This window comes from Mustela nigripes, chromosome 17, assembly GCF_022355385.1.
Source record: "Mustela nigripes isolate SB6536 chromosome 17, MUSNIG.SB6536, whole genome shotgun sequence".
Lineage (NCBI taxonomy): Eukaryota > Metazoa > Chordata > Mammalia > Carnivora > Mustelidae > Mustela > Mustela nigripes.
Window position 1 is genome coordinate 58,285,968 of NC_081573.1, and position 20,591 is coordinate 58,306,558.

A 20,591-nucleotide genomic window follows, 5' to 3' on the forward strand; every position below is an offset into this window, starting at 1 on the left:
GGGGGCTCTGGGGACTCTGGGGCTCTGGGGCTCTGGGACTCTTGGGACTCTGGGACTCTGGGGGCTCTGGGGGCTCGGGGGCTCTGGGGGCTCGGGGGGCTCTGGGGACTCTGGGGCTCTGGGGGGCTCTGGGGCCTGTCCTGGTCCGGTTTGCTCCCTCCCTGCCTCCTCAGGCAAGTCTGAGGCGGTGACAGAAATAATCAGGAAAATTCCCGGATTCCTGGCTCACTTTGGAATGGCTAGTGACTCCAGCTGCGTCTGCCTTGCTTACTCCTGAATTATCAGCAGCCAAAAAAAAGAACTTCCAAATATGTGTTACAAAGGAAATTCTGAGTCCAGGCTCCTCTGTTTAAAGCTGATTTCGTGCTGTCCTGTGAGCACAGACTAAAATTACTAGTGTCCATGGATGTTTACAAAATCAGTTTATTAAAACATTGGTAATGCGCTCTCCTGTCTGGCCGCAGCGTGTGAGCTGTTGGACGTGCTGGAGGGAAAGATGGCCGCGTTTCACTGTTGGCCGTGCCGCTCTGTGCCCACCCTGCAGGCCTCATCAGGGAGTTTAAGTCCTCACGGGTGTCTGTGCGGGGCCCAGTAGTTTAGGCTTGCAGAGAATTAGCCCATCTGTGTGTGCAGCTGCCTTTCTTCCGGATGTGGAGAAGAGCCAGGTTGGCAGGCAGGTGGGGGAGGCCCTCCGGGTGGCCTTCCTGGTGCGCGCTCTGACGGCGGGCGCTGCGGTCTGAAACCTTCGCAGGGTCAGTGGTGTCGGCTCGATCACAAGCAAGCATCCAGCACAGCTTCTTGGCTGGACTTTGATGTCAGCACAGATTGTGAGACGTGGACTGAAACTGTTCTTTATGTAGAATGACTGTGGGGAGCTCTTGATTCGCTGGTAGACTCAGTAATTTGAATCTTAGGCTTGGAAACCATTGACCTCATACCCGCATGGCCTGTCTTCTGCAGTGTCTTTACAGCCTCGGGGACTCATTCTTCCTTTATTGGAGCCAATAGAGAATTGGCAAGATCAGTGATTTTTAAAAAAAATATTTTATTTATTTATTTGACAGAGACAAAGGTCACAAGCAGGCAGAGAGGCAGGCAGAGAGAGAGGGGGAGAAGCAGGCTCCCCGCTGAGCAGAGAGCCCGATGCGGGACTCGATCCCAGGGCCCTGAGATCATGACCTGAGCCGAAGGCAGAGGCTTTAACCCACTTTAACCCACTGAGCTACCTGGGCGCCCCTAACACTAGAGCAGAATGACTTGGGAATCTATTCAGTTATGTAATTCTTATTAACTAGCAGAGTGAACTTTAAATGTTTTGGTCAGATACCCTCTTTAAGAGGTTAGAAAATGTGTATTCTTCCTTGCGTATTTTTAACTTGACGTTTTAAAATGTTGACAGCTAGAAGTTTTCATTATACTTTGAAATCATTGAAAAGGATGTCATTTCTGACATAATGCAAGGGTTAACATCTCGCATGCAGACGTATTCAGTGGATTATATGTTTCATGTCCCCGTAATGCCCACCATTAAGCTGTTAAAGAACGAAAAGCTTCCGTTGGGTAAGCAGACATTTTACATCTTTTTTCTCCTTCCATTCACTTCACACTGAGTCTCGCCCTGCCGTGATGCGTGTTTACATTTTTACTATCCGTCTGCCATAATTCTCTGCAGAAAATTGTACACACAAAATCAGAATGTTTTTCGGAGGCTTTAATGTTCTAAGTGTTTAAGAAAGTTCTGTTAAGATAAGGTTGCAGCTGAAACGAACACACAACACGTCGACACAATGTATTATTTTGGATTAAACAAAGGGAGTGAGGTTTTACTGGAAATGTATCTTGAAAGAAGTGGTTGGGGACCCCCCCCCCCCCCGCCCCCGTGAGTTTAATTGTCCGTGAACAAGTATTATTTACTGCTGGTGTAAAGCAGACTATTACCAACTTTATTCCTTTTCATTTTTGCTGATGACTCTGGAGCCACTTCATTTAACAAACAGATGAGAATCGTCTGTCCGAGCAGTCAGTCCTTCAGCCCCCTTGTGTCCACAGGTCGGAAACCTCCATTCCCCCGCGCTTAGAACTGCGGTCTCTAGGCGATGCCGTGGGCCCTCCCTTGGGACCTGTCGACCGGACTTGGGAGGAGCAGTTCCCTTTCTTCTCTGTGGGGATGTGGGGCTGGGGAGGGAAGGAAGCCCAGAGGCTTGCACGGGGCTGGGGCCGCCCGTCTCGGGCTGGTGCCTGAGGCCTTCTGTCCTTCTCCGCAGAGACCGTGATGAGCACCCCGCCCCCCACCGGTGAGCTGCCGCAGCCGCCGCCGCAGGCCCTGCACTACGCCCTGGCCGGCGCCCAGCAGGTCCAGATCCACCAGATCGGAGAGGACGGACAGGTCCAAGTAGTATGTACCCTTCTCATTAGTCTGCCTCCGGAAGGGATGTGGGGAGGGGGCTGGGGCTGGGGCAGGGGCACGGCCAGTGGGGAGGGCCATGCCCCATGGCCCCTTCGTCTCCTTTGCATGTGCTACCCCGGAGGCCGCCGTCTGCTCCGAGGTCTGGGTCTTCAGCTGTCCCCATTGTGGCCTGTCCTGCTGTGCACTGCAGGTGCCCTGTTGATAGTTTCTCAGTTCAGAAACAGGCACCCTTCCACTGAAGGAAGAAAAAGTCATCTCCTTCTGGCATCCGGAGAGAAAGGGAGGGACCTTTAGTCCTGCGTAGCCCTTCCTCTGGGTGGTGTGACGTGCGCTAAGCTCGTGGAGGCTGTGAGCGCCGCATTCTGCTTTGCATGTCCCGGCCCGGGTAAAAAGTCCTCCCGATCACGGGGCCCTGTGGCCGAGGAGAGTAGGGGGTGTCGCGAGGGAGCTGCCCCGTTCATTGTGTCCCTGGCTCCTGCGGATGTCCTCGTCCCACCGAGCTGCGTTCTCCTGCAAGTCCCAGGGGCCCCGGTCTGACCTTGCACTTGGCGTGCTGCCTTGGAAAGGTGGGCTTCCGGAACGCTGCTAACCACTGCTTTTCGAGGGGTTTTCTTCACCTTCCAGAGGAGGATGCTGAGTCCTCTGTGTGACTGACTGTCACCAAGGCCATTACTCCCGTCTTAGTGGCAGAGTCTTTGAGGGGTTCTGGAGCGGATCCCTTCGATCCCGTTTGCACGGTTGGAGTAGAACCAGCGCAGCAGCACGTTCGCAGCGGCGCGGAGTCCTGCTGGCATTTATGCCGGGCGGGGTCCTGCCTGCCCCCACAGCCCTAAGGGCGTATTGGCGGGGTTCTTGGTGTTGACTGACCTATTTAAGTAGTTTTGTTTCTTGATTTAAACACCTTGCCTGACCCACGTTCAGGGTAGACACCCAGTGCGGCCCCTCCCACCGACCCCGTACAGCACTGTGGCCTTCTTACCCCAGACCGCGAGGACCACCTGCTGCTTCTGGGAGCTTTCTGGTCCCTCCAGGTTGACAGGATGGCGGAAAAAAAAAGTTCTTCTCATTTTTTGGGAACTTTCTGTTTCTCGTCTTCTTCTAATGCTATTTCCATGGTTAAATTTGCCTGTTTGGTACCATTTGAAGATGGAACAGATTGTTCCTGGGCCCCATTGCTTCTTTAAGAACATTGCGGTGCTGTGTGTCTGTTACAGACCAGAACTTTGGTGGTTTCGGGAGGCTGTTTGATAATGCGCTCCCCCGCCTCGTCTGCATGTTCTCTTACGCTGTTCAGGGTTTAGTGGTCTGGAATTGCCAGCAGCCAATCCGGAGCAAGAGCTTCAGAAAGCGTTGCTTGTTTCCTGTGGCTTTGGGTTTCTTCTGATGCTTCTTGGTGTCTTCTCTTGCTGCGGATCCCACAGGGCCATCTCCACATCGCGCAGGTGCCGCAGGGTGAGCAGGTGCAGATCACGCAGGACAGCGAGGTAAGTCGAGGCCCCCGGCACTGCCCTGGGCCTGCTCTGTGGTCGTGGTCCAGCAGGGGGGATGGCTGGGAGTCCCCAGCTGACACAGCCTCCCGCAGTGACCACCTGACTCCCGTTTCCTCAGGAGGTCGCTGTGGTCGGGGACGGGGCTGCGGGGAGAGGGACCTAGGACATGTTATTAGGACGGAAGTGCCTGGCAGCAGGCCACGTCCAGAGGGAAGTGGCCCAGAGGTGCTCGGGGCAGGGGTGGGGGGGGTAAGGACCTGCTGCTGAGTGAGCGCTGGCCAGGTCCTGTGAGGGGGTACCCCGGCAGGAGGGCAGCCAGCTCGTGGAGTGGCCACAGCGCTGGGCGGGAGAGGAGAGCCGACGGTGCGGCTGGAGGCGGTCGCAGGCACCGGGTTCCCTTGAGGGTGGGGGGCTCCCTTGTAGGGGCGCAGAGAGGTTCGAGGCCCAGGTAGTGGCCCCCGACGCCTGCCAGGATAGGGGATCCTTCACTACACCCTGGAACTTACGGTAGCCTCCTGGAGGGAGACCGTTATGCATTCGTGTTCATACTGTTTCTGCCCAAAAAGTCAGGAGAACATCTCTTGGATTTCATGAATCCGCCCCTTTTTTCACATCTCATAAGCGCGTCCCTCCTGTCCATGTAGCCCAGTGTTTGTGGCCATGAGGAGTCGAGTGCACTGAATCAGAAGAAGTCGTTGATGCCGTCAATAATTACTTTGTCCTAAGTTACAGCCGCGGTTGGTCCCCACACGCAAAACACTTGTTCGTTGAACAAATACTTTGTCAAAGCGAAGCTACCTGTACAGACAGTTTTAGCAGAGCCTCTTAGTGCTGTAACAGTCATTTGTTCCTAAACAAATGAAAATGCATTTCCACCTGGTCAGACCCCAGTGGGCCTGGGATCTGGTCAGTTATGTTGTGTCCTGTCTGCTCCCTGGTTGGGGCCCTGCCCCTGGGTGCTTCAGGTGTCCCCGTCAGGGCCCTGGGTGATGAGTACACGGGACAGCGCTGTGCAACAACTTCTTGTTCTCCTCGGTCTAAAGTTGTTTCAAAATTGAATTTGGGGGAAAACATGACAATTCCATTTGGGGTCAGTACTGGGGGGGGGGGCACAATGGTTTTTATAAGAAAAAATAGTCTGTAAACTCGGATTTTGTTTTGTTTTGGGTGTTTCATTGTTACAGGGGTTGACTTTTTGTAGAACTCGTACACATAGTTTTGCTGTTTATTCACAGATGGCACGGTTGCCCCTGCCTCTGTCTCATTGTGTCTGGAAGTTTTTCTGGTCATTGATCTCTGCCTTTTCACCCATTCTGCAGGGCAATCTCCAGATCCACCACGTGGGCCAGGATGGGCAGGTAAGTGCTCACATGCGCTCCCTTAATGCCAGCTTGCCGTGGGTGTCGCCAGATCTGGCATTGCTACGGGGCGGGGTGGGCAGCCGGATGCTGGTGCGGCATCAGCCTCGGGGACAGGCCAGTGCTAGCCCTGCAGCCACGGACGTCTTGGAGCACGTGGACACGTGCACAGGTGGGGCTCTGGGCTACATGTGTGGCTTTGTGGGGTGTGATGTAGTTTTTTGTTTTGTAGAGGAACATCCGTCCCTGTAGCGTTGTCGTCTGTGAGCTTACACATGTGCTGTCGGTGGCCGTGTTTGTGCACTAGTTATATACTAGAGTGCGGTGGGGTTTTCGTGGAGGTTACTGCAAAATGCCAGTCACCAGCCTTAAAAAAAATCTTTGACAAAAAGCATAACGGAATAGTCGTTGAACACTTGGGATATGTACCGTGTTTACGAGGTGGAGTGATCCGGCGGGGAGGTTCTAGCTTGCTAACATCCAGTGAGATTGTCGGTGACTTGGAGCATTGATATTTCCATGCCCTTTTGGAGAGTTTCTGTTACAGAGATGTTTGTGGTATTTGAAAATGATGAAAGAGAGTCTGGAGAATCTTCCTGATACCACGAGACCCGGAGCCACAAGAGCTCATTTGCTGTCACAACAATAATACTTCTTGTTCTCGAGACCAGCTGGGCTGCCTGCTTCGAAACAGCCGAGTGCGGCCCTGATGTGTTGGTGGGGGCCTGGTGTTTGCCATGCATGGGGCCTGGAGCATGGGTGTCCCTGGACTCAGAAACGAGAGCACAGTGGCACCCCGTGTGTTGTATTTGGAACCTCTGAAAGCCTTGGGAGAAGCACCGCGGACCCTAAGTCACTTGTTTAGATTGGAGTTTCTCTGTTTCCAGTTTCGTCTTGAACAAACACATGAGGTGTTTTTTTTTTTTATTGTTATTAATATGCAGTGTGTTGGTTTGCCCCAGGGGTACAGGTCTGTGAATTGTCAGGCTTAAACATTTCACAGCACTCACCATAGACCATAACCCAACCACTCTCTCCCTCCCCACTCCCTCCAGCAGCCCCCAGTTTGCTTCGTGAGATTGAGTCTCTTATGGTTTGTCTCCCTCCCGGTCCCATCATTAATTTTTTACGTCCCTTCCCCCCATGACCCCCCACTTTGCCTCTCAACTTCCTCTTATCAGAGAGACCATATGATCGTTGTCTTTCTCTGATTGACTTATTTTGCTCAGCATAATACCCTCTAGTTCCATCCACGTTGTCGCAAACAGCAAGATTTCATTTCTTTTGATGGCTGCACAGTATTCCATTGTGTATATATACACCACATCTTCATTATCCACTCATCTGTTGACGGACACCTAGGTTCTTTCCATAGTTTGGCTATTGTGGACGTTGCTGCTATAAACATCCGGGTGCGCATACCGTACCCCTTTGGATCACTACATTTGTGTCTTTGGGGTAAATACCCAGTAGTGCGATTGCTGGGTCACAGGGTAGCTCTATTTTTCACTGTTTGAGGAACCGCCATGCTGTTTTCCAGAGTGGCTGCACCAGCTTGCATTCCCACCAACAGTGTAGGAGGGTTCCCCTTTCTCCGCATCCTCTCCAGCATCTGTCATTTCCTGACTTGTTGATTTTAGCCATTCTGACTGGTGTGAGGTGATATCTCATTGTGGTTTTGATTTGTATTTCCCTGATGCCGAGTGATGTGGAGCACTTTTTCATGTGTCTGTTGGCCATCTGGATGTCTTCTTTGCAGAAACGTCTGTTCATGTCCTCTGCCCATTTCTTGATTGAATTATTTGTTCTTTGGGTATTGAGTTTGATAAGCTCTTTATAGATTTTTGGATACTAGCCCTTTATCTGATATGTCGTTTGCAAATATCTTCTCCCATTCTGTCAGTTGTCTTTTGATTTTGTTCACTGTTTCCTTTGCTGTGCAAAAGCTTTTGATCTTGATGAAGCCCCAATAGTTCACTTTCGCCCTTGCTTCCCTTGCCTTTGGCCATGTTTCTAGGAAGATGTTGCTGCGGCTGAGGTCGAAGAGGTTGCTACCTGTGTTCTCCTCAAGGATTTTGATGGATTCCTGTCTCATGTTGAGGTCTTTCATCCATTTTGAGTCTATTTTTGTGTGTGGTGTAAGGAAATGGTTCAATTTCATTCTTCTGCATGTGGCTGTCCAATTTTCCCAACACCATTTGTCGAAGAGACTCCTTTTTTCCATTGGACATTTTTTCTTGCTTTGTTGAAGATTAGTTGACCATAGAGTTGAGGGTCTATTTCTGGGCTCTCTATTCTGTCTCATTGAGCTATGTGTCTGTTTTTGTGCCAGTACCATGCTGTCTGGATGATGACAGCTTTGCAATAGACCTTGAAGTTTGGAATTGTGATGCCACCAACTTTGGCTTTCTTTTTCAACATTCCTCTGACTATTCAGGACTTTTCTGGTTCCATGTAAATTTTAGGATTATTTGTTCCATTTCTTTGAAAAAAATTGATGGTATATTGATAGGGATTGCATTAAAGGTGTAGATTGCTTTAGGTAGCATAGACATTTTCACATTATTTGTTTTTCCAATCCAGGAGCACAGAACGTTTTTCCATTTCTTTTTGTCTTCCTCAATTTCTTTCACGAGTACTTTCATGAGTATAGATTTCTTAGTACAGATTCTTGGCCTCTTTGGTTAGGTTTATTCCTAAGTATCTTATGGTTTTGGGTGCAGTTGTAAATGGGATTGACTCCTTAATTTCTCTTTCTCCTATCTTCTTGTTGGTGTATAGAAATGCAACTGATTTGTTTATTCATTTTATATCCTGACACTTTACTCAATTCCTGTAGGAGTTCTAGCAGTTCTGGAGTAGAGTCATTTGGGCTTTCCACATAAAGTATCATATTATCTGCAAAGAGTGAGAGTTTGACGACTTCTTTTCTGATTCGGATGCCTTTAATTTCTTTTTATTGTCTGATTGCTGAGGCTAGGACTTCTAGTACTATGTTGAATAGCAGTGGTGATAGTGGAAATAATGGACATGCCTGCCATGTTCCTGACCTTCGGGGGAAAGCTCTCAGTTTTTCCCCATTGAGAATGATTTTCACTGTGGGTTTTTCATAGATGGCTTTGGTGATATTGAGGTATGTACCCTCTATCCCTACAATTGAAAGAGTTTTGATCAAGAAAGGATGCTGTACTTTGTCAAATGCTTTTTCAGCGTCTGTTGAGAGTATCATATGGTTCTTATTCTTTCTTTTTTTAATGTATTGTATCACATTGATTTGTGGATGTTGAATAATCAACATTGCAGCCCAGGAATAAATTGCTACTGGGTCGTGGTGAATAATACTTTTAATGGACTGTTGGATCCTATTAGCTAGTATTTTGGTGAGAATTTTCGCATCTGTGTTCATTAAGGATATTGGTCTGTAATTCTCTTTTTTGATGGGGTCTTTGGGATCAAGGTAATGTTGGCCTCATAAAATGAATTTAGATGTTTTCCTTCCATTTCTATTTTTTGGAACAGTTTCAGGAGAATAAGTACTAATTCTTCTTTAAATGTTTGGTAGAATTCCCCTGGGAAGCTGTCTGGCCCTGGGCTTTTGTTTGTTGGGAGATTTTTGATGACTGCTTCAATCTCCTTACCGGTTATGGGTCTGTTCAGGTTTTTTATTTCTTCCTGGTTCAGTTTTGGTAGTTGATACTCTAGGAATGCATCCATTTCTTCCAGATTGTCAAATTTGCTGGTGTATAGTTGCTCATAATATGTTCTTATGATTGTTTGTATTTATTTGGTATTGTTTATGATCTCTCTTCTTTCACTCATGATTTTATTAATTTGCGTCCTTTCTCTTTTCATTTTGGTAAGTCTGGCCAGGGATTTATCAATCTTATTAATTCTTTCAAGGAACCAGCTCCCTAGTTTCATTATCTTTTCTCCTGTTTTGGGGGTTTCTATTTCATTCATTTCTGCTCTGATCTTTATGATTTCTCTTCTGCTGGGTTTAGGGTTTCTTTGCTGTTCTTTCTCCAGCTCCTTTAGGTGTAGGGCTAGGTTGTGTACTTGAGACCTTTCTTGTTTCTTGAGAAAGGCTCGTATTGCTCTAGACTTTGCTCCTAGGACTGCCTTTGCTGCATCCCAAAAATTTTGAACAGTTGTGTTTTCATTTTCATTTGTTTCCATGAATTTTTTCAGTTCTTCTTTAATTTCCTGTTTGACCCATTCATTCTTTAGTAGGATGTTCTTTAGCGTCTATGTATTTGAGTTCTTTCCAACTTTCCTCTTGTGATTGAGTTCTAGTTTCAGAGCATAGTGGTCTGGAAATATGCAGGGAATGATCCTCATCTTTTAGTACTTGTTGAGACCCGCTTTGAGACCCAGGATGTGATCTGTTCTGGAGAATGTTCCATGTGCACTAGAGAAGAATGTGTATTCTCTTGCTTTGGGATGGAATGTTCTAAATATGTCTGTGATGTCCATCTGGTCCAGTGTGTCTTTTAAGGCCTTTATTTCCTTGTTGGTCTTTTGCTTAGATGATCTGTCCCTTTCAGTAAGGGGTGTGTGTTAAAGTCCCCTACTATTATTATATTATTATTGATGTGTTTCTTTGATTTTGTCATTAATTGGTTTATATAATTGGCTGCTCCCATGTTAGGGGATAGATATTTAAAAATGTTAGATCTTCTTGTTGGACAGACCCTTTATATATGATATAGTGTCCTTTCTCATCTCTTATTATAGTCCGCGGCTTAAAATCTAGGGTATCTCATATAAGTATTGCCACCCCAGCTTTCTTTTGATGTCCGTTAGCATGGTAAATTATTTTCCACCTCCTCACTTTAACTCTGGAGGTATCTTTGGGTCTAAAATGAGTTTCTTGGGGAGAGCGTATTGATGGGTCTTGTTTTTTTTTTTTTTTTTTTTAAATCCATTCTGATACCCTCTGTCTTTTGATTAGGGCAACTTTTGAAAAATATGAATTTAGTGCCGTTATATTGCCTGTAAGGTGACTGTTAGTGTATATTGTTCCTTTCTGGTCTGTTACTTTTAGGCTCTCTCTTTGCTTATAGGACCCTTTCAATATTTCTTGTAGGACTGGTTTGGTGTTTGCAAATTCTTTTAATTTTTGTTTGTCTTGGAAGCTTTTTATCTCTCTATTTTCAATGATAGTCTATCTGGATATAGTATTCTTAGCAGCGTATTTTTCTCATTTAGTGCTCTGACTATATCATGCCAGTCCTTTCTGGCCTACCAGGTCTCTGTGGATAGGTCTGCTGCCCGTCTAATATTTCTACTGTTGTATGTTATAGACCTCTTGTCCCGAGCTGCTTCCAGGATTTTCTCTTTGTCATTAAGACTTGTAAGTATTCTCTTTGTCATTAAGATGACGGGGTGTGGACCTTTTTTAATTGATTTTGAGGGGGTTCTCTTTGCCCCCTGGATTTTCATGCTTGTTCCCTTGGCCATATTAGGTAAATTACCTATTATAGTTTGCTCCAATATGCTTTCTGCCTATTTTGGTCTGTTAGAAGAAACCACCTCCCAAAATTTTAAAGAAAGAAAAACATATATATACACAAAAATAAGGGTAAACACAATGAAGGGATGGTATATGACTGTAAAGATGAATATTAGAAAAGATTCTAAAAAAGGAATTGATAAGAAGTTGGTGGGGAAAAAGAAAAGGAAGGAGTGTGATCAGGCTGGAGACTAGAACAAAGCCATGTGCTCCATTTAGGGTATATTTTTATTTTTTAATTTTTATTTATTTATTTTTAAAGCTTTTTTTTTAATTTATTAATTTGACAGAGAGAAATCACAAGTAGACGGAGAGGCAGCCAGAGAGAGAGAGAGAGAGAGAGAGAGAGATAGGGAAGCAGGCTCCCTGCTGAGCAGAGAGCCCGATGTGGGACTCGATCCCAGGACCCTGAGATCATGACCTGAGCCGAAGGCAGCGGCTTAACCCACTGAGCCACCCAGGCGCCCCAGGGTATATTTTGATCTAATAGAGAAATTGTATCCCAAAATTTTAAAGGGAAAAAACCCTATATATAAAAATTAAGGTTAAATGCAATACAGGGATAAAATATGACTAATGATGAAAATTTAAAAAGATTTTTAAAAATGTATTGATAAGATAGTTTAAAATGTTAAAATAGCAAAGAGGAAAAATAAAAATAGAAAAATAGAAAAAAAATTTTTTAATTTAACTTTGCATGACTAGAGGATCATGGGAAAAAAGCTGGGAATTCTATGGGTCGCTTTCCCCTAGCTTGAAGTTCCGCAGGTCTCAGTAATGGGTGAACTTGGACTTGGCTGGACGTTCCTGCTGATCTTCTGCGGGAGGGGCCCGTTGCCGTGATTCTCAGTCGTCGTTGTCCGAGGCGGGATTGCGCCGCCCTCGCCCGGGCTGAGTCATCCACTGGGTTCGCTCTCGGAGCTTTTGGGCCCCGCGCGCTGTCCGTAGAGCCCCGGAGGCAAACCGAGGTGGCGGCCGCCCGGTCTGTGGCGGAGGAGCCCAGAGCCCTGGTGGCTCCTCGGTGAAGCCGTCGGTCCTCCCGTCTCCGGCGTCTCCGGCCGCGCTCCGAGCTCCCCGGCCTGTGATGCGGCGTCTCTGTGTCTGGCGCCTGCAGAGCCCGCAGAGTCCGGCCGCGCACTCCCGGGCCTCCCCCCAACCCAAGGGGACGGAGGGTCCCCGGGTCTGCCCTTGTGGGGTCCTGCGGGAGAGCGGTGGCCCGACGGTGCCTCGGCTCCTGGCCTGAGGTGACCCCGAGCCGAGCGCATGTCCTGGGCTCCGGCTCTGCGGCGGGCGGCCGGCGCCGAAACCCGCGAGCCCTGCCGCACTCGGACCGCGGGACCGAGCCGACCGTCCCCGGAGGGCAGCGCCCGCTTAGCCTCTGGGGCGGACTGTGACAGTTGGGTCGCTCCTGCGCTGGCTGGCAGCCGGCCCCTCCCGCCGCGGCCTGTCTTCCCGAAGCTTCCGATCCCGTCTCCGCGTGGCCCGCCGTCCCCGACGGCTCGATCTTCTGGTCCTGGAGCTGCGGCTCTCCTCCGTCTCCTGCAGGTTTGTGGGTGTCCGCAGTGGTGCCAAGACCTCCCAGCCGAGCTCCTCGGCCTGATGGTATCTCGGCCTCCTGCTCCGCGGCCACCGCGCTCCCCTCCGTTGGGGTCTCCGTCAGAGCCCGGCGCCCCCAGAGGCCAAGGCAATGCCACCATCGCCAGGCGCCCCGCCATGTCCCCGACCCTGTCTGGAGAGCAGGTCGCTGGGCCAGGCAGGTGGAGGGCGGCTCTCGGCCGGCTTTCGCCCGTGTTCTCTGGGTGGGGAGAGCGCTCTCCCGTCTCGGGTAGGAGAGGACGGGTCATTGCCCATCACCCACCTCTGGTTTTGACCACTGAGTGTTTGTCCTCACCGGAGTATCACACGTGATGTCGGATTCCCCCCGTTTGTGTCTCTGTTCCTGAGCGGAAGGCCACTCGGAAGCTTTGAAAGGGAAAACAGCATGGACTTTTTATGATGGCAGTACCGTGTGCAGCTGGACACAGCACATCCGGAGTCGGTCAGGAAGGCCGAGGTCCCAGCCTCTGTGGCCGAGATGGCAGGCCCGGCGTTGAGCCCCTGAGGTGCTCCGGGCATGTTGGAGGAGGCCCGCTCTCAGCATGGTACGACCCGAGTGTCCTGTGCGTGCTTTGCGCGTGCTGTGGGCCTCACTGTGGCCGCAGGCCTGGGCTTGTCTGTGTGGGCCGCGGCCTTCCCCAGATGCTCGACCGCCAGCACCCGTGCCTCTCGCCGCTGCCGGAGAAGGGCCGTGGGCCGCCGCCCTGCCTGCCGTCTCTGCCGGGCCGATGGTGCTGTACTCATCGTCTGCTCACGGTTGCCTGTCCGAGCGCGTGCTGCCGTCCAGCTCTGCCCGGCGCTCACCATCCGTCCTGTCCGGGACGGCCGCTGAGACGGAGCTCGAGGACAGGCAGGACAACGCCAACGGTGGCCAGAGGATTTTTCCCAGCTGTCGCCTTCTGCTTTCCTAAGGGCAGCCTGGTTTTCTGACTTAAACAGACCCCACGTGTTGCTCTGAAGCTGCCTTTCCCGGCCGGTCTGTCCAGCGCGTCCTTTCCGTTTCCTTGTTGTCGTATCCCTTGGCGGACTCTGGGTCCTGTTAAGTTATTCTGCTTGAGATAGCCTCATTTTTAACGTTAACCAAAAATTTGCAAAACAGAATGATGTTTTGCAAGACAGAACACGCCGTCCCACGTGGTGTCCGTGATGGGGCAAGTGAGAAGTGCGGCCGTGCTGGAAGCCGGGGCACCGTGAGGCCTTCCCCTGCCCTCACCCCCGCCCCTTCTCACCCCCGGCGCCCCAGCCTGCCTCCCCTGGCCTCGCACACCCGCAGGAGGACGGTGCCAGGTGCTGCGGCTCTTTCCGTGTCACTCACACGGGGCCCCACGGTCTTAGAGCCACTCCCCAGTTCCCACGTGGTGGGGCCCATGCCGGTCCTGGTGTCTTTGTGGGTGTGTGGTTTCCTGAAGAGCACCGCCTGAGGCTTGTTCTGGTTTTAGGGAGCAGAGGGGCTCATTGGGGAGCCTGATAGCCTCCTGAGTTGCAGAAGCCCGTGAGGAAGTTCTCGTACTGCTGGTCTTGTAGAGTGCGCAGACTCACCGACTGCTGGCTTCGTGTTAAGTCTCCCTGCGGCCCGACGACGTGGCCGCCCTCCACGTCCTTCCAGCACAGCTCCAAGTCACGCGGGGGCGGCGGCCACCACAGCCCGTGGTCTCTTCTCCCACTTGCTTCCTGACCCTGGGAGCCACCGCGGCCCTTCCCACTTCTCTTGGGCTCTGGTCCCATGCGTCACGGGCTGTTCACGGGGATAACTTTCTGTGTCAGCGCCTGGTGTCTGGGAAAGCTCCGCGTTTCGTGCCAGGGTGGGGAGGGGGTAAGAGCCGCGTGCATGGTCACTCTGGGCGGACCCTGTTTTCGGGAGAGGGAGAGCTGCCGCCTGCCGGTGCGCCCTACACGGATGCGGTTTCGCCTTACGTCTCGGGAGCCCCCACGTGCTTCTCCTCCCTGGGCCGTGGCCCCTACCTGTGGCGGGTCTGTTGCAGGGGCACGTGAGCATGGGCCTGGTGCATTAGAGACACAGCAGTGTCCCGTGCTCCCCAGATGTGGGAAGGAACGTTACGGAGCGAGAGCCGACATGCACAGTGGGAGGGAGCTGGGGGTTTAGTTGGAAGCCTTCTCTCAAGGGAATGTCACGGCGCCCGCTGGTGGCCCAGTTACATGTTTCTTGTTCTCTTCCCTCTGTTTCTGGCCACCTGTGTCTTCTCGCAGTGACCACTTCCTCATCCTCCTGATCTGTTTTTGGGGGAGTCTAGACAGTCAGATTTACTGTGGCGAAGTTCACGTGCAGTGATGAATCCTGGTCTTGGGCCTGGGCTCTGGGCGAGGACAGCTCCTGGGGGTGAGATGTGTGGGCTGCAGATCTGTGGTCCTGCTCCCGATGGTTCTCGTTCAGAGGCACGTTACTGGGCCCGTTTGTGCCGTGCTGATTCTTTTGTTGGCAGCCTGAGTGTGGGTACCGGGTGATTTCTTCTACTGCCTCGTGCTGCTGTCTTCTCTGTCAGCCGCGACTGTTTCAGGATCCATGTTCAGTGTCGTGTGAACCGAGAGCACAGAGCCTTGTAAAGAATGTGAGGACTTAAAAGGGTTTGGGTGTGTTTTTGCCCACGTGGTGACTCGGAATTGTGGAATCTGTTTGGGCATATGGACTTTGTGTAGTGAATGAGATCAGGGACAGGGAAATCTGGGCTTCTCAGGAGGAGCCTAAAGCTAACCCTGGCTGATAGTGACGCCCAGAACACGAGTTGCGTGTGTAGACGTGTATCGAAGGTGCTCGGCATGGGAAGTGATCGCTTGTGTAAGGGAGTTCAGCTTTCCGAGTTAGCGGTTGGAGTGATAGAATTTTTTTTAGCGTGAGAGCTCATGGTGCTAGCCGGTGGCGGGCTGGGTGGGAATAGAGAGAGAATCCCAAGCAGGCTCCACGTCCAGCCCTGAGCCTGATACAGGGCTCCATCTCCCAGCCCCGAGATCATGACCTGAGCTGAAATCAAGAGTCAGACGCTCACTGATGGGAACCCTGGGTGCCCCAGTATAATAGCATTTTGAAATTTGGTGTGGATTTTCAGAAGATTCTGAAAAAGTGAAAACAGAAGGTTTTCAAATGTTAAGAGCCATAGAGGTTGCAAATTGCCGTGAGGCGGATGAAATGATTTTGAGATGCATTTTCAGTGAGAAATTAGGAGCTCATGGGAACTTTTACATGGAGTCATGTGGCCCTTATGCGGGCCGGGGGCCTCCTCAGGGAGAGGAGTCCTCAGGGACTCCCTCCCTGCAGTCGCTCTGCCTGCCGACTGGGCCTCGGCTCCAAGTCCTCCTCGCTTCTCGAGCGTCCTCGCTCACTGTGGCCGCTGGGCCACCCTGCAGGTCTGGTACACCGCCGGCCGAATGATGGGTCTGTGCTGTGGGCCTAGACTGTGTCCGGGTGCACAGCGTGAAGACAGGTGTGCGTTTAGGACTCTAGCACCCTCTCGTGCTCACATGCACACGCGCAGCTGGAACAGGTTCCCAAAAGGGTTTCTACTTAACCTCACTGCACGCTGGTTGCTCTAATACTTTTTACTTTGTTCTCTTTTTCTTTTTCTTTTTAAAAATCTCTTTCGAGTACTGGTTGTGACACATTAAATCTATTTCATGGCTTGCGGTTTGAAAAGGTCTAGAACAGGTGACCACTGATGTCTCTTTCTTGTCTTAGGAACCTGTAGCTCTGTGATGTCCTTAAGTAATTTTTAAAATTTATTATTTACTTTTTAAAAAAAGATTTTATGTATTTATTTGACAGAGACACAGCAAGAGAGGGAACACAAGTATGGGGAGAGAGAAAAGCAGGAGCAGGGAGCCTGATGTGGGGCTTGATCCCAGGACCCTGGGGTCATGACCTGAGCCACCCAGGTACCCATTAAAGCAGTAGTTAATTAGGATATATTCCGTTTCTCGTTAAAGTTAGCACCATGAATGAGCCTTTTAAAGAAAGGTCTTCTGAGGGGTGCCTGGGTGGCTCAGTGGGTTAAGCCTTTGCCTTCGGCTCAGGTCATGACCTCAGGGTCCTAGGGTCGAATCCCGCATCAGACTCTCTGCTCAGCGGGGAACCTGCTTCCTCCTCTCTCTCTGCCTGCCTCTCTGCCTACTTGTGATCTCTGTCTGTCAAATAAATAAATAAAATCTTAAAAAAAAAAAAAAAAAAGAAAGGTTCTTTGAGCCTAATCAGTGTAAAGCAACGTGGTTTAGAAATTCAGCTTATAAAAAAATGGCTTCATGTGTTCTGTTAAAGAAGGGCCAGGCATGCACGTGTTGGTCATCTTGGGGAGCTGCTAACACACAGTGCTGGAAGGCCAGAGGGGTTGTGTGTGTTCTAGAGAACCCCGAGTGGGGCGCACGTGCTTCCGAGAGCTGGCCACTCACGGGCCTGTGACGTCACACAGGAGCTGGGATGCCCATGGCTGGGAAGATGCCCAGGTCTGGCTCTTACCAGTTTTGCCTTGTAGAGCGAACATGTCAGTCAAGACAGCCTCTCCATCATTCCCGCGAGTCTTGCTTCTGTCCCTGCATCTGGAAAGCAGAATGTGGCGAGCACGGATACTGGTCACCGAGGCCGAGGAGGGCAGTCCGGCTGTGGTGGAACCCTGTGCTGGGCTAGCCTTGCCCCTTAATACACGGGATGGGCTCGTAAAGTTGTAGAGACTTTTAACCTCGGCAAGATGTTTTCAAAACCATTTTAGATGAACAATACAGGATTAGAATTTGGCCGGTTGTGTGCATTAAGCTGTATTAAAGAAGAGTGAGCCCGTTGGGGATGCTTGGGGAGTGACTCCCGAGTTCCAGTAGATGGGCCTTGGGTTTCGCAGCGTGGTGCCTGTCCTTTCGCTGTGACTTTTCCTGGCACAGCCCCGACTTTCTTCCCTGGTCTGTCACGGGGCTGTTCGCGTCTCACTGTCCAGCAGCCCCTGCCTCCCGTGCTGTGTTGGCCCGACAGCTCTGCGCCTCGTGAGGCTGGCTGCTCCGTGGGCACAGGGACGACGCGCGGGCTCGGGGTTCGGGGCAGACGATGCTGTTCTGATGTCTGCCTTCGACAGCGGTGCCCTTCCTGGGAGCGGGCGTGCAGGCTGCCAAGGGCCTGCGACGCGGGCGCAGCGCTGCCCGCTCTCCTGGCTTTGAGGCGGGCGTCCCAAGGCGCTTTGTGGATGTGGACTTCTCCCTCTTCTTCTGGAAGACGGGGTCTTTGCAACAAGAGGGCCTCTAAAACCTTTTCCACTTTCAAGATTTGAATGTGAGCCTCAAAAGGGGGGCCTTCCCCACACAATCCCAACAAAGTGCAACATATTAGTCTGCAGCCTTGGACACCAGGACCCTGGCCTCCCTGGAGGAGCTCGCCTGTGGTTCGCCAGCAGCGCTTTGTCAGGCAAGAAGGGGAGAAATCGGATGCGTTCCTCTAAGAGGAGGGCTGGGGCCACTGTGTCCCGCGCTGCTCCTGCTGCTCACCTGTGGACCGGTCGGCCTGGCTCTGTGTGTCGTGGAGTCAGCTCAGGGGAGGCCTGGTGCGCCCACCCCTCTGTTCATAGAACCCCAGTTAGGGCCTGCAGATAAGCACCCTGTGGCATGAGTCAGAGTCCGGCCCTTGTGAGACGCCGAGCACGTGCGTGCGGCTCTCTGGGCCATTACCGCCAGTGGCGACAGTGGCAGTGCCTTCCTGCCCCTCCCAGACGCCCCACTTCTCAGAGGAAACGCCCCCAGGTCAGTGTTCTGTCCACGGAGGAGTCGTGCTTTGTTCAGGCCCCGTGTCCTGATGATGGAGTGCTTGGTCGTCGTCATGCTCTGACGTGGTGGGTGTCGGTCACATCTGGTCTTTACCTGGCTGCAACTCAGGACCATCTAGCCAGGACTTCAAAGCCGCCGTGTGGATTTGACCCCAGGCACAGTGTCCCCAGGTGCTAGCAGAAGCAAACACTGGACTCATGGGGTGACCCTTAGGATGGCGGGGACAGCTGACGGGCGCCAGCGCGGGCGAGCCCCCATGAGTCGCGGCTCCAGCGTCTCCGAAGTCACGTGCAGGGGCACAGTTGAGTGTGCATTTGTTACAGTGGTTTTCGGTTGGGTGAATTTCGGATAAAAATGTTGCTGGGTCCTTGTAGGGAACATGTGGTCGCTCAGGGTTTAGACAGTGGGAGGGACAGTGCATGCTTTGGTTCTGATTAATTTTATGTGATCGAAGGCTTGCCAGCTCCCAATAATTTTTCAGATTTATCTAATCAGTTGGAAGAACAGCTGCATAATTAGCCTCAGTTTACGAGCCGGCGAGGCCGTCGTAGAATTAAACGTGGAAGTACAGGCCTCCCCCCGAGTGGTTCGGCGTGAGTTGAGGCGGGAGGAAGTGTCCAGAGAGGAAGGACGTTTGTTCTGAATGTCGTCTGTTGCCTCGGCTTCCACGGAGCAAGCGGCGCCGTCGACGTGTGAGGTGTCGGAGTCTGCGTCCTCGCGACACGCTGGGAGACAGCGTGAACCCACGTGGTGTGCCCTGCTCTGTGGCGGGGGCCGCGGGGGTCTCTGGTGAGACGAGCCTGGCTTTGGCACGACTGTGGAAGCAAGACTGCTCTGAGTTCACGCGCTCAAGATGCAGAGCTCCAGCCACGAGCCTGCACATCAGGACCCGACGCCTCCTGTAACTCATTACGTTGCTAAAACAGAAATGTTTTATTTGTTTCCTCTTCCCTTCTCTAGAGATCCTTGTCTTCTGGGGGTTTAGATGGCATGAGCCCTGGGAACGGTGCTGTAGTAACTAGAGCTGCATCGCCGCTCTGCCCGAGTGTGCCATGGAGGAGAGCACGGGTCTGCGTGGCCCTGCAGTCCCGTCAGGGCAGCCAGGACGCGGCCCTTGTCTGTGGCTTTGTGCGGTATTTAGGCAAGACCCGCAGGGAAACGGTGGCTGCAGCTCGTCTCGTGCAGCTGGGCTCGTGAGCCGTCCTCTCCCTGATGACTGCTGGGGCATTCGAGGGACGGGTGGAGCCGGTCATGTAAGTGTGAGGGCGGGTTCTGGACCGGAAGGGTCCGTATCCCTCAGCTGCCGACACGATTCGGCGCTGGCAGTGCAGGAGGGCCTGGCTCTCGCTCTGCCTGGATTAGAGCCAGTCACTAGTGAGTCGAGATTTAGTGTATGAAAGTACAGATAAGCAGAAATGCACGCGTTTGGTAACAGTGTGTGTGGATCCGTTGTGTTCTCAACTATTTGACAGCAAGTTGCACGTGCCAGAAACCTTGGAGTAGAGCTGTAGACGCCGGGACGGGGACACTCGTCGAGCCGTGGCGGGGGCTGGACAGGGATGCCGGTCTAGCGGTGGGCGTGGGGACCTGGGCACGGGACACTTGTCTGTGCAAGGAGTAGGACCATCACGCTCGCTTTAGTTCCCTCTTGCTGTGCCACATGCCGCCCCAAAACAGGGCTGATGACCAGCCGTGGTCATTATGCCTCACGATCTGGTTTTCCTGGGTGCAGCGGGTGGGGCTTCGGTGTGGAACGGCGTCACTGGGGTCATCTGGGGTCTGAGCAGGCTGCCGTCAGGCCGTAGCTGGGCTGGCCCGTGGCCCGGGGCTCTGAGGCCCTTCGGTCCTCCCCTGTGCAGACTCCCCTCGTGGCCCTGGGCCTCCCAGCACTGTGGCTGGCTTCCAAGAGGGGACGTAGCCAGCGTTTGAGAACCGAGGCTGTGGGCCTGCCAAGTCTTGTGGTGACCCGGCTGTCTCTGCCGGGAGGGCGCTGCGAGGGGTGAGGTCGAGGGTGCCTGCACGGAGGGTCTCGGGGTCTCGCGGCCTCCACTTTGCTCCCAGCGTGGCTTGGCTGTGAGCTCCTGCAGGGCAGGGCCCAGGCTGTGCCCAGGGAGGGGCTCTGCCCACACGCATGGCAGGCGTGCAGGGACCGGGGCTGCGGGGCACCTGGCCATTCTAGGGCGGGGCACAGGGCCCTGGAGAGCGCCTGAGTGTGTGTCTGGAGACGTCGACTGCGTGACTCAGGCAACACGTGCAGGCCCCAGGGGCTCTCCCGGATGCGGCGGTCAGGCTGGGGGCGGGCTGTCAGCGCTGGGGTCATGACTTCAGGCAGGCAGCAGCCCACACGTAGCCTACCCGTGTGGCCCAGATCCTCACTGAGGAGCTCCGTGTGCGTCACGGTGTGCTTTGTTGGAGCAGCCTCGCCGACGGAGCACGTCGGGTGCGTCTCCGTAGTTCTCCGCGGGGGCCGGGGCCCCCCC

At 52.4% G+C, this 20,591-nt stretch overlaps 1 protein-coding gene across 7 annotated transcripts in view; it reads left to right on the forward strand.

Moving 5' to 3' along the window:
• The window catches only part of BANP (BTG3 associated nuclear protein), a 148,447-nt gene that overhangs the window by 63,602 nt on the left and 64,254 nt on the right, over positions 1-20,591 (forward strand). For 5 of the 7 annotated variants that reach the window (XM_059382981.1, XM_059382983.1, XM_059382984.1 and 2 more), the window contains 3 exons: positions 2,265-2,395; positions 3,820-3,891; positions 5,217-5,255. In XM_059382981.1, coding sequence (XP_059238964.1) covers positions 2,265-2,395; positions 3,820-3,891; positions 5,217-5,255 — 242 coding nt within the window. The remainder of the gene's footprint in view (positions 1-2,264; positions 2,396-3,819; positions 3,892-5,216; positions 5,256-20,591) is intronic. The other 2 variants (XM_059382982.1, XM_059382986.1) reach the window with 1 other exon arrangement.